This window comes from Manacus candei, unplaced genomic scaffold (genome assembly GCF_025592945.1).
Source record: "Manacus candei isolate 608988 ecotype Guabito, Panama unplaced genomic scaffold, ASM2559294v1 h1tg000242l, whole genome shotgun sequence".
NCBI classification, from domain to species: Eukaryota; Metazoa; Chordata; class Aves; order Passeriformes; family Pipridae; genus Manacus; species Manacus candei.
The window spans coordinates 26,914-40,715 of record NW_026138290.1 but is presented as its reverse complement, the minus strand read 5'-3'; the positions used below and the strand labels follow the sequence as shown (position 1 = coordinate 40,715).

Genomic DNA, 13,802 nt, shown 5'->3' with positions numbered 1-13,802 from the left:
AAACTCACCCAAATCTCCCCCCAAAAATGGTCAGAAACTCACCCAAATCTCCCCAAAATATAGCCAGAAACTCACCAAAACCTCTCCAAAAACATGGCCAGAAACTCACCCAAATCTCCCCAAAAACATGGCCAGAAACTCACCCAAATCTCCCCAAAAAATGGCCAGAAACTCACCCAAATCTCCCCAAAAACATGGCCAGAAACTCACCCAAATCTCCCCAAAAAAATGGTGAGAAACTCACCAAAATCTCCCCCAAAAAATGGTCAGAAACTCTCCCAAATCTCCCCAAAAAAATGGCCAGAAACTCACCCAAATCTCCCCAAAAAAATGGCCAGAAACTCACCCAAATCTCCCCAAAAACATGGTCAGAAACTCACCAAATTCTACCCAAAAACATGGACAGAAACTCACCAAAACCTCTCCAAAAAAATGGTCAGAAACTCACCCAAATCTCCCCCCAAAATGGTCAGAAACTCACCCAAATCTCCCCAAAAACATAGCCAGAAACTCTCCCAAATCTCCCCAAAAACATGGACAGAAACTCTCCCAAATCTCCCCAAAAACATGGACAGAAACTCACCCAAATCTCCCCAAAAACATGGCCAGAAACTCACCCAAATCTCCCCCCAAAAATGACCAGAAACTCACCCAAATCTCCCCAAAAACATGGACAGAAACTCACCCAAATCTCCCCAAAAACATGGCCAGAAACTCACCCAAATCTCCTCAAAAAATGGCCAGAAACTCACCCAAATCTCCCCAAAAAAATGGCCAGAAACTCACCCAAATCTCCCCAAAAACATGGTCAGAAACTCACCCAAATCTCCCCAAAAAAATGGTGAGAAACTCACCCAAATCTCCCCCCAAAAATGGTCAGAAACTCACCCAAATCTCCCCAAAAATATAGCCAGAATCTCACCCAAATCTCCCCCAAAAAATGGCAAGAAACTCACCCAAATCTCCCAAAAACATGGCCAGAAACTCACCCAAATCTCCCCCCAAAAATGGCCAGAAACTCACCCAAATCTCCCCAAAAACATGGCCAGAAACTCACCCAAATCTCCCCCCAAAAATGGCCAGAAACTCACCCAAATCTCCCCAAAAACATGGCCAGAAACTCACCCAAATCTCCCCAAAAACATGGCCAGAAACTCACCCAAATCTCCCCAAAAACATGGCCAGAAACTCTCCCAAATCTCCCCAAAAACATGGTCAGAAACTCACCCAAATCTCCCCAAAAAAATGGTCAGAAACTCACCCAAATCTCCCCAAAAACATGGCCAGAATCTCACCCAAATCTCCCCAAAAAAATGGCCAGAAACTCTCCAAAATCACCCCCCAAAAATGGCCAGAAACTCACCCAAATCTCCCCAAAAAATGGCGAGAAACTCACCCAAATCTCCCCAAAAACATGGCCAGAAACTCACCCAAATCTCTCCAAAAAATGGCCAGAAACTCACTGAAATCTCCCCCCAAAAATGACCAGAAACTCACCCAAATCTCCCCAAAAACATGGACAGAAACTCAACAAAATCTCTCTAAAAAAATGGTCAGAAACTCACCCAAATCTCCCCCCCAAAAATGGTCAGAAACTCACCCAAATCTCCCCCCAAAAATGGTCAGAAACTCACCCAAATCTCCCCAAAAAAATAGCCAGAAACTCACCCAAATCTCCCCAAAAAAATGGTGAGAAACTTACCCAAATCTCCCCAAAATATAGCCAGAAACTCACCCAAATCTCCCCCCAAAAATGGTCAGAAACTCACCCAAATCTCCCCAAAAACACGGTCAGAAACTCACCAAAATCTCCCAAAAACATGGACAGAATCTCACCCAAATCTCCCCAAAAAAATGGTCAGAAACTCACCCAAATCTCCCCCTAAAAATTGTCAGAAACTCACCCAAATCTCCCCAAAAAAATAGCCAGAAACTCACCCATATCTCCCCAAAAACATGGCCAGAAGCTCACCCAAATCTCACCAAAAACATGGTCACAAACTCACCAAAATCTCCCCCCAAAAATGGCCAGAAACTCACCCAAATCTCCCCCCAAAAATGGTCAGAAACTCACCCAAATCTCCCCAAAAACATGGTCAGAAACTCACCCAAATCTCCCCCCAAAAATGGTCAGAAACTCATCCAAATCTCCCCAAAAAAATGGCCAGAAACTCACCCAAATCTCCCCAAAAAAATGGTCAGAAACTCTCCCAAATCTCCCAAAAAAAATGGCCAGAAACTCACCCAAATCTCCCCAAAAAAATGGCCAGAAACTCACCCAAATCTCCCCAATAAATCACCCACAAGTCAGCCAAATCTCCCCAAAAAATGACCAGAAACTGACCGAAATCACCCCCAAAAATGCCCCGAACTCACCCAAATCTCCCCAAAGAATGACCAGAAACTCACCAAAAACAACCCCAAAAAATGACCCAAAACTGACCCAAATCTCCCCTAAAAAATGATCCGTCAGGCAAATCTCCCCCAAAAATGACCAGAAACTCACAAAAAATAACCCCCAAAAATGATCAGAAACTGACACAAATCTCCCCAACAAATGACCCAAACTTTATTTCTTTTCTTAGCAACAAATCCCTTCCTTTGCTCCCCTCTGGCCCTGCCCACACGGCCTCAGTTCAGCTCTCAGTGAGTTCTTGCTTCTGGGCAGCGACTCCTCTGCCTCTTGCTGGGGCGGCAGCAGCTCCTGTGCCGGCAGGGAGAGGGACCCCGAGCCAGGAGAGGGACCCCAGAGCCCCTACAGAGACCCCAGAGCCATTATAGGGACCCCAGAGCCATTATAGGGACCCCAGAGCCATTATAGGGACCCCAGAGCCCCTACAGGGACCCTATAGAGACCCCAGAGCCCCTACAGAGACCCCAGAGCCCCTACAGGGACCCTACAGAGACCCCAGAGCCCCTACAGGGACCCTACAGAGACCCCAGAGCCCCTACAGAGACCCCAGAGCCCCTACAGAGACCCCAGAGCCCCTATAGAGACCCCAGAGCCCTCCAGAGCCCCTTGCTGGGTCACAGCCCCTCTTCTCCCGCCCAAACCCACCTTTCTGGCTGCAGCTGCTTTTCTTCTCTGGCTCCCCCTTCCTTCCCCAGGGAGCTTTGCCTTGTTCTTTGGCCAGGCTCCAGCTGCAGCTCAAGGGCAAAGCTGCAACTACAATTCCCCCTTCGGGTTTTTCACCTGAAAAACAAAGGCTTGGGCCAAACTCTGACCAGTCACTCGCTGAACACGAGACATCAAACAGGGCACACAGAATAAAATGCATCCAACTCTAAATCATGTTACAATGACTGTCCACCCCAATCCAGCACTGACATTAAAAACCTTCAAGCAATCAAAATGACCTCCAAACATCCCTTAGATAGAGAAAAGCACACCAGGAACAATGCAAAAAGAAAAATTCCAAACAATGCTCAATTAAATAACCATGGACTGATATAAAACATGTTTAGGGAACTTAAACCACTTCTTCCCATTATTCTCCATCAGAAATTACCCTTATTTAAGTTCTCCTTTTAACACTTCATTAAAACTGACTTATTAGGAAATGGTTTGAACCAAACTTCATAACTTGATGACTCCAGGGTTTGTGCTCCTTGACTTTGGCCTGAAGGGGTTTGGAACACAGGCTTTGTTCTGGAGAGCTTTTCCCCAATCTACAAACCCTTCTGCAAATGGGACTCCCTTCCCTCAGGGTTCGGTGGCCTCTGGTTTTCCTGAAGGCTGGGGGGGATCTGGGAGCCAAATCCCAAGGGATCCAGCCCAGCTCTGCACACACACACACACATTTCCAGCTGGTCACAGTCTCACGGGGGCCACCACCACTCAGCACATTTGCACACAAACACCCCTCTGAGTTCCTGGCACTGGGTCTGATGGACTAAGAAATGATCAGTCTGGTGGTTTGCCCTCAGAGGAGTAAGATCCAATGATGCATTTCTATTTTCATGACAATATAACCTGGAAAACACAAACATATTTCTGCTTCATGTGTAATTTAAAATTCAAAGACACAGAAACATTCCTAGAGTTCAAGTCCCCAGGTTTGGTTCCAAATGTCACTCGGTCCCCCTGGGCCAAGAACAGTGGCACACACGGACTCAACAGCCCTGCACAAGCCCAGGAGTGGGGGGGAAATATCCTTGAGAGCACTGCTGCATTTCAAAAAGAAGTCAGTCACATCAACTCTGTAACAAATAAAAAAGAGAAGCCAAAATAAATAACTGTAGACAGGGTATTAAGTACCTTGAGAATACCAATAAGAAAAAACTAAGAATAAAGGCATCTATTTGAAGTACAAAGAGTTTGGGAGACACCATTTGTTTGCCACAAAGCCTTTATTTTGTTGGCTCTTCTATAGTTAGAACCCAAACATTACCCTCCCACAAAAAGCAGAAAACCTCTTCAGAAAGTTAGGAGATGGAGTCAGTTTGGATTAATGGGTAGAATATCTCTGGAGACAAAATAAAGCAGAGAAAATAACCCCATCCTCAACAACAGAGCTGCCTCCCCACTGCCTGCCCCTGGACACTTGCTCTGGGGGTGACAGAGCCTGAAGTCTCCTGCCTAGTCCTGGGCAATACTTCCTGGGGAGCACAGCACCACTGAGTTCCTAAAAATATCACAGCTTGGGCAGGTGCTTGGATTTTGTCTGGATTAACTCCCCCCTTCCTTTCCAGGTGCTGCCCTACTCATTGTAATGGTGCTTGTACTCCCTGAGCCATTCCCTCCCCCATCCAACCATCCCTTGTGCCCTCTCTGACAAGGACAGTGGGTCCAGGTGTTCTGCCACGCTCCCAGGGCACAGGGGGGGACTGTGGAGCCACCCTCGAGGGGGGAAACGTGCCCTGCCTGCCCTGCCCAGGGAAAGGGAACTGCCCCAGTGCTCCCCAGCACAAGGCACCCTTGGAAATATCCACTGCAATGGGACACTCAGGGACAGCAACAAGCACTGCACGAGGCTGCTCTGGCACAGGACCAATTTTAGCCTCAGCTTTTCTCTGGACCACTTCACTTTGTTTGCCACCTCATCCTGCAGTCAGAACTTGCTGTCCTTGCAACCTTTCAGGGTGACCATAAATGACAGAGGCCTCTGCTCCAGCACCCACAAGGGCCTGATCCATCTGACAGGATCCATTTTTCCAGGGAATTCAAAGCTCCACCTGAGGACCAGGGTCTTTTCTCACCCATCCCTGTGCTGCAGCTTGGCCTCCATCTCCCTGTGCTTTCAGTTCCCTCCATGGTTGAACACTGGCAGCCCTGGCCCTGGGCGGAGCTCGGCATCCTGATCCCATCCCTCCTGGCCCCCGGAACCGCTGACTCAGCAATGGGGGGCCCTCCATTGCCAAGGGCACGGGCCCGGCGGGGCTCACGGGGGGAGCAGGAGGGCGAAGGCTCCAGCCCTGCTGCTACAACCTTCCACCACTACAGCCAACAGAGGAGCCTCTCCAGCCCTGCCTCCCAAGGCATCCTCAACAAACCCAGCCCAGCTCCACAGGACAAACTGCTCCCTGTCTGCCCAGGCCAGTCTAATCCCAGAGGCTCCCAGGTCATGCAGGACAACTGCCCAGGAGATCAGAGACCCCAGTCCATCTCTTCCTAGCACAGGTTTGGGTGAGTTTGGCAAAGAGAGAGACTCAGGAATTACCCCATGTGTTCCCAGTTTAACCCCTGTCACACCAATCACCTTAACACTGCCAGTCCTTCATTCTCCCTCTCTTGGGTTAAGGATTGAGCAAGTTGGACCTGTGTCTGAGCAGGACATGTGCAAACCAAATGCTGGGGACTGGAACACACACCTGGCACTCCTGCAGCTCTTACAGTCACATTCCAGAGAAAACAGCCAATTGCACCCTCACTGCTCATTTCTTAATCCCAATCCCACACTTGTTTGGCACTTGGAGCACCACTTTTAGAACCCAATTACAGCCCATTAGAGAGCTCCCTGTCTAGCAGGGACAGGGACCCCTGGGATACTCTCAGCAATGCCTGAATCCATGGCAGGGACCTTGCTTTGAGCTCCCCAGGGCCGGGCACCCCGAGGATCTCCCCGAATAATCCTTTCGGTGCGCGCTGGAGTCCTCGGGGTGCCCCAACCCGGGGGGCACCAACAGCACTGTCCCTCCAGGGGCCAATTTGGTCCTAAACTGCAGGGGGATCTTGCCTGTGTCCCAGACTGGTCCGGGGATCTGAGGCCCTTCCCGAGAAAATCTCGGTGCCGGCGTGAAGGGCCAGAGATCCCTTGGAGCCACGGGAGAGCAGGCACAGAGTCCCTCCTGGGGGGCAATTCTGCTGCCTGAAATCAGCTCTTCAAAGGAGCCTCTAAGACTCAATTTACAACTTTTATAAGCCAGGCAATCTTTTATTTCTATGATATTGAATTATCCCAGCCCACCGGGTGCCTTGACAATCAGCTCCCAAAGGGCACACACAGGTGTCTCCAGTGCAGCTGATATGGCAGCATTAGGAGAGGATTTATTTTCCTTCCTTGCATTCCTGTTCCACATTCAGGACATTTCCCAACACTTATCACCATACACACCCACCCTTAGAAGGTTTCCAAGGGGCTTCACCGAGGGCCTTCCCAGGTCTGCTCTGTCTGGAGCCCTCCAAGTCCTCAGTGCCTGCCTGAGGAACCTCAACACAACTCACCTGCTTACACAGCAACTTGGTGCTGCTTGCCTGCTGCCTCACTTCCCTTCTTCCTTCTTTCTTCACCTCCCTTGCTTGGTCCCTTTCAATCCCTGGGCTCAGCTCTGTGCACTTTCCAGGCTCCATCCCACTGCAAAAAGGATTAGCCCTTGTTACATCTCAACACTCAGAGAGCATTCCACCTTTTTTCTTAACACTGGGCCATCAGGCCAGGGTCTCATTATTTAAAGCATAGTTTGACTCCTCAGTGACAACAACTGACAGCCCTGAATCCTAACACAGGCTGAGACACAAACACGGATGGGAACTCTTAAGGATCCACTTTGTCCTGCTCACCAATCAAAAGGAGCTTTCTGAACTCAAGAATAACAGACCCCAGGTCCTTTTACTGCAACTTTACCTGCTATAAATGTGACCCACCAGACCTGCAAAGGCCCTTCCCACTTCACCTGCAGGGCTGGCAGTGCCACCACTGGACACGGCCCCAGTGGCTGGGCAGGAACGGAGGGGCTGGGGCGTCCAATCCATCGGCCCAGGCGGCACCAGGAGTTCCTGCAGTTCCTGAGGGGAGAGCCTCAAGCCAACAAAGGGTTAGGGAGAGCATTTGAAACTTCAATATGTACATCTCCTGGAAGATGGGGAGGTGGTCAAGGCCTACTGGGGCAACAAGGACACACTCAAGGCTGTCTATTCAAAGGATCTACCAGCACTCAAAAGCTATCACTGTCCTTCTGTCAGGGGGAACTCAGCAAACTCTCTTTGCCAAGAGCCTCCAGGAGGATTTCCAGCTTTTGGGGCTCCCTTTTAACCATTTTTCCCATCACTGTAGCTGGAACTATCACCTGCCCTACAGGGGGAACAGCCCACAAAGTTCACTTGCAGGGATGCCATTAACTCAAAGTCCCTTCTCAGGGGGGTCACTGCACACCTTGGCCTTTGTTTGCCCTCCCCACCAAAGATGCTTCCAACAGTTCTGACACATCTGGCAGACCCAGAGCTCTCCTCAGGGAATGCTTCAGCTGCTTAAAGGCTGCCCTTGCACCATCTATTCAAAAAGTCGCCATAACAGTCTTACCACACATCCCGAGGGAGCAATGCAGAGTCCAGCCCGTCCCACCATTCCCAGCAAGGCAGTTCATGGGCTGTCTGGGGCTCAGGGAGGAGTCACGGGGCTTCTCTTCTTCCTGCCCGATTTTCAGATTTTCTCCTGCAAAAGCAAAGGTTTCTCGGCTTTCTTTGATCAAGCAGAGGCAGCAAAGGCCATCTTTTAAATCCAATACTGGAAACTACTCCAGGTTGTCATTTCAGGGGGTTCTCTCAGGTCCTGCACTAATCAATCCCCTTGGCCATTGCTTTTCTTGGCAGGTTCTTGCATTCATGTCCTACAAGCAAACCAGGAGGAGCAAATTCAGCTGTTCCTGCAACCAATCCAGTCTGGCACTCTGATTTTAAAGGATACTGGCTTGACCTTACCTGGAGAGATCCCACATCAGGGGTAATACCTACAGGTTCTGCCCTCTTCCACTCTCCTGCAGTTCCACTGGCCCACACCACAGGAACAACTGCAGCTGCCACTTCAGTGGGGGCCTTGCTGCTGACAGGAGTTATTCCCTGCACGACAAGAGCTGCTGCTTGGACACATTTAGTTTCAGCAATTACAGTTTCAATAGACCCAGTTTTCAATTTAATTTCTGCCTCAACTTTTCCAGTCCATCTCTTCCTAGCACAGGTTTGGGTGAGTTTGGCCAACAGACAAACTCAGGAATTCCCCAATGTTTTCCCAGTTTAACCCCTGTCACACCAATCACCTTAACACTGCCAGTCCTTAATTCTCCCTCTCTTGGGTTAAGGACTGAGGAACTTGGACCTGTGTCTGAGCAGGACATGTGCAAACCAAATGCTGGGGACTGGAACACACACCTGGCACTCCTGCAGCTCTCACAGTCACATTCCAGAGCAAACAGCCAATTGCACCCTCACTGCTCATTTCTTAATCCCAATCCCACACTTGTTTGGCACTTGGAGCACCACTTTTTGAACCCAATTACAGCCCATTAGAGAGCTCCCTGTCTAGCAGGGACAGGGACCCCTGGGATACTCTCAGCAATGCCTGAATCCATGGCAGGGACCTTGCTTTGAGCTCCCCAGGGCCGGGCACCCCGAGGATCTCCCCGAATAATCCTTTCGGTGCGCGCTGGAGTCCTCGGGGTGCCCCAACCCGGGGGGCACCAACAGCACTGTCCCTCCAGGGGCCAATTTGGTCCCAAAATGCAGGGGGATCTTGCCTGTGTCCCAGACTGGTCCGGGGATCTGAGGCCCTTCCCGAGAAAATCTCGGTGCCGGCGTGAAGGGCCAGAGATCTCTTGGAGCCACGGGAGAGCAGGCACAGAGTCCCTCCTGGGGGGCAATTCTGCTGCCTGAAATCAGCTCTTCAAAGGAGCCTCTAAGACTCAGCTGGTGAGGTTTAGAAGCCAGGCATTCCTTGCTTACAACACCCTGCCATGATCCCAGCCCCACGGGGGTCCTGGCAATCCGCTCCCAAAGGGCACACGGAGGGGTCTCCACTGCAGCTGATGGGAGGGGTCAGCATTACAGGAGGGCTCATTTTCCTTCCCTGCATTCCTGTTGCACATTCAGGACATTCCCAACACCTGTTCCCATCTACACAAACCCTTATAAGGTCTCTGAGGGGCTCCATCGGGGGTCTCTGGTGGTCACCTGTGCCTGCAGCCCCCAAAGTTCTCAGTGACCACCTTATCAACTTCAAGACAACTCACCTGGTTGTAGAGGAGCCTGATGCTGCTTGGCTGCTGCCTCAGTTCCCCTCTTCATTCTTTCTTGACTTTGCTTGCTCAGTCCCTTTAAGTTCCTTGGCTCAGCTCCATGCACTTTCTAGGGAACATCCCACTGCAAAAACTCCCAGTTCTTGGTACATCTCCTAACTCAGATATCAGGGAGTGAGGCAGAAATCAACTCATCAAGGGCACTGCCGCCAAATATTGGGACAAAAACACCATAACATTCCACGGCCTCCCTTGGCAAATCAACCCCAAACTGCTCAGACACAAACAACACCCTGCACACTACAACAATCTGGCACTGCTGGTTCAACCCGGCCAAGTCAGTTGGGAAATGACACAAGGTCAACTTCCTTCCAAGTTTCAGTTATGACACAAAAGTCAGGGAGATCACAGACTCCCCCACAGAGTTTTACTCTGAGGAGAGAAGGAAACCAAAGCCATCCCCAGGGTTGCAATAGCTCAGGCTCCCCAAAAGGCCCAGGGGCTTCAGGTTTCTGAGGGGCTTCACCGAGGGCCTTCCCAGGTCTGCTCTGTCTGGAGCCCTCCAAGTCCTCAGTGCCTGCCTGAGGAACCTCAACACAACTCACCTGCTTACACAGCAACTTGGTGCTGCTTGCCTGCTGCCTCACTTCCCTTCTTCCTTCTTTCTTCACCTCCCTTGCTTGGTCCCTTTCAATCCCTGGGCTCAGTTCTGTGCACTTTCCAGGCTCCATCCCACTGCAAAAAGGATTAGCTCTTGTTACATCTCAACATGCACATATCATTCCCCATTTTTTCCTGACACTTGTCCACTAAGCCAGCGTCCCATTACTTAAAGCACAGTTTGACTCCTCAGTGACAACAACTGACAGCCCTGAATCCTAACACAGGCTGAGACACAAACACAGATGGGAACTCTGAAGGATCCACTTTGTCCTGCTCACCAACCAAAAGGAGCTTTCTGAACTCAAGAATAACAGACCCCACGTCCTTTTTCTGCAACTTTACCTGCTATAAATGTGACCCACCAGACCTGCAAAGGCCCTTCCCACTTCACCTGCAGGGCTGGCAGTGCCACCACTGGACACGGCCCCAGTGGCTGGGCAGGAACGGAGGGGCTGGGGCGTCCAATCCATCGGCCCAGGCGGCACCAGGAGTTCCTGCAGTTCCTGAGGGGAGAGCCTCAAGCCAGCAAAGGGTTAGGGAGAGCATTTGAAACTTCAATATGTAGATCTCCTGGAAGATGGGGAGTTGGACAAGGCCTACTGGGGCAACAAGGACACACTCAAGGCTACCTATTCAAAGGATCTACCGGCACTCAAAAGCTATCACTGTCCTTCTGTCAGGGGGAACTCAGCAAACTCTGTTTGCCAAGAGCCTCCAGGAGGATTTCCAGCTTTGGGGGCTCTTTTTTAACTGTTCTTCACATCACTGCAACTGGGACTATCAGCTGCCCTACAGGGGGAACAGCCCACAAAGTTCACTTGCAGGGATGCCATTAACTCAAAGTCCCTTCTCAGGGGGGTCACTGCACACCTTGGCCTTTGTTTGCCCTCCCCACCAAAGATGCTTCCAACAGTTCTGAGAGGTCTGGCAGACCCAGAGCTCTCCTCAGGGAAGGCTTCAGCTGCTTCGGCCCTTGCACCATCTAGCCAAGGCAGCAAATTCTTACAGGCGGTTGGAAAAGTTGCCATAACAGTCTTACCACACATCCCGAGGGAGCAATGCAGAGTCCAGCCCATCCCACCATTCCCAGCAAGGCAGTTCATGGGCTGTCTGGGGCTCAGGGAGGAGTCACGGGGCTTCTCTTCTTCCTGCCCACTTTCCAGATTTTCTCCTGCAAAAGCAAAGGTTTCTTGGCTTTCCTTGATCAAGGAGATGCAGCAAAGACCCTCTTTTAAACCCAATACTGGAAAGTACTCCAGGTTGTCATTTCAGGGGGTTCTCTCAGGTCCTGCACTAATCAATCCCCTTGGCCATTGCTTTTCTTGGCAGGTTCTTGCATTCACGTCCTACAAGCAAACCAGGAGGAGCAAATTCAGCTGTTCCTGCAACCAATCTAGTCTGGCACTCTGATTTTAAAGGATACTGGCTTGACCTTACCTGGAGAGATCCCACATCAGGGGTAACACCTACAGGTTCTGCCCTCTTCCACTCTCCTGCAGCTCCACTGGCCCACACCACAGGAACAACTGCAGCTGCCACTTCAGTGGGGGCCTTGCTGCTGACAGGAGTTATTCCCTGCACAACAAGAGCTGCTGCTTGGACACATTTAGTTTCAGCAATTACAGTGTCAATAGACCCAGTTTTCAATTTAATTTCTGCCTCAACTTTTCCAGTCCATCTCTTCCTAGCACAGGTTTGGGTGAGTTTGGCAAAGAGACAAACTCAGGAATTCCCCAGTGTTTTCCCAGTTTGACCCCTCTCACACCAATCACCTTAACACTGCCAGTCCATAATTCTCCCTCTCTTGGGTTAAGGACTGAGGAACTTGGACCTGTGTCTGAGCAGGACATGTGCAAACCAAATGCTGGGGACTGGAACACACACCTGGCACTCCTGCAGCTCTCACAGTCACATTCCAGAGCAAACAGCCAATTGCACCCTCACTGCTCATTTCTTAATCCCAATCCCACACTTGTTTGGCACTTGGAGCACCACTTTTTGAACCCAATTACAGCCCATTAGAGAGCTCCCTGTCTAGCAGGGACAGGGACCCCTGGGATACTCTCAGCAATGCCTGAATCCATGGCAGGGACCTTGCTTTGAGCTCCCCAGGGCCGGGCACCCCGAGGATCTCCCCGAATAATCCTTTCGGTGCGCGCTGGAGTCCTCGGGGTGCCCCAACCCGGGGGGCACCAACAGCACTGTCCCTCCAGGGGCCAATTTGGTCCTAAACTGCAGGGGGATCTTGCCTGTGTCCCAGACTGGTCCGGGGATCTGAGGCCCTTCCCGAGAAAATCTCGGTGCCGGCGTGAAGGGCCAGAGATCCCTTGGAGCCACGGGAGAGCAGGCACAGAGTCCCTCCTGGGGGGCAATTTGCCTGCCTGAAAACAGCTCTTCAAAGGAGCCTCTAAGACTCAGCTGGTGACTTCTAGAAGCCAGGCATTCCTACATAGTGTGAGATATTTTAAGGTTTTTCCTACTGAAAAGCATAAAGCTTTTATCAGGGACACCTGACCTCCCACAGACAGCTCCTTTCCTATTTCAATACAAAATTATTTTCAGGGAATCATTTAATAGGAAGTGCCCAGGAACCCCAGACTGTGCTTTCTAGAACAGAAAACATACAGAGAGAAGAAGTTTTGCACAAGTGTAACATACTCCAGAACAAACCTGACTTTAGTTTTACCCTTTGTGTTCAAATATTTCATAAAAAAGCTCCAGCAGGAGAGCTGGTACATTCCCAAGAGTATCCTGAAAGTCCCTCTCACGAGGGCTGGAGGAAAAACACAGCTGTATGAGTCCGTTGTGCATGCAGATGCCTGGGGATCCTCTCCATCCACCTCGTGCTCTCCCAGCAGCAGAAAGGGCGCTGAGACAGGAGGAAGGAAACCTTTAGCATAAAGCTGGGGAGAAACCTAAAGCTTCCTTTCCTGGGGAACTTTGCGAAGTCTGCAACGAGAAAGGGAAAATTTGCATCTCCTTTGGTACAGGTATCAACAGAGACTGAGACTTTTTGCCTTTTTCAGACAACTGTGCCCCTTTTGGCTCCCCGGCAGCTCCAATGGCACCAGAACCCCCTTCCTGCACACCCACGGCTGTCACACACAGGCACCCACACACCTTTGCTCCAGCCCACACGTGGCCAACATCTCCTCACCCTAGACATCCCAAGGTCAGTAGTTTTGCTAGAGAGCACAGCAACCCACCTGTCATTGCAAACTGCCTCCCTGCAAAAAAGGAACCATTTGTCCTGGACACTTCCCCCACAGTCAAGGTCTTTTCAAACTGCTGTCGTGCCACCAAACCTGCTCAGGGTCCCTCCCGGCTTCTGCCTGTCCTTGCATTTAAAGGCACGGGCACATTCTACCTTCCACCAGCAAACCCAGCTCCTCACGGGCAGTAGAAGCCCTGCTCTTACCTGGACAGACTGCCGGGCTCGGCACAGCTGTGGCTCATGGAGCAGCTTCCCAAGGCCGTTCTCTCTCCCAGCAGGAAGCACAACTCGCCTCCGCACCAGGGGAAACCACGAGCGAGGCTGCAAATGGACACAAAACGAGCAAAAAGCATTAACGCAGCACCAAAAAACCAAGTTAAAGCAGTCTTTGCCTCATAACCCTGCACGGGGAAAGGGTTTGGGATCCCAAAACAAAACCTGAGACACCCAGAGAGCACAGGACCCACAGCCATGCCAC

At 50.8% G+C, this 13,802-nt stretch overlaps 1 protein-coding gene across 1 annotated transcript; it reads right to left on the bottom strand.

Moving 5' to 3' along the window:
• Nucleotides 1-7,910: 7,910 nt before the first annotated feature.
• LOC127464605 (uncharacterized) lies at nucleotides 7,911-12,899 on the bottom strand. Its single transcript, XM_051774958.1, has 6 exons — nucleotides 12,797-12,899; nucleotides 11,150-11,281; nucleotides 10,502-10,613; nucleotides 10,053-10,182; nucleotides 8,171-8,275; nucleotides 7,911-8,046 (listed from the first exon to the last, which is right to left on the bottom strand). Exons 1-6 carry the CDS (start codon nucleotides 12,846-12,848, stop codon nucleotides 7,969-7,971), a joined length of 609 nt encoding a protein of 202 aa, XP_051630918.1. The 5' UTR covers nucleotides 12,849-12,899; the 3' UTR covers nucleotides 7,911-7,968.
• Between the last annotated feature and the right edge of the window lie 903 nt (nucleotides 12,900-13,802).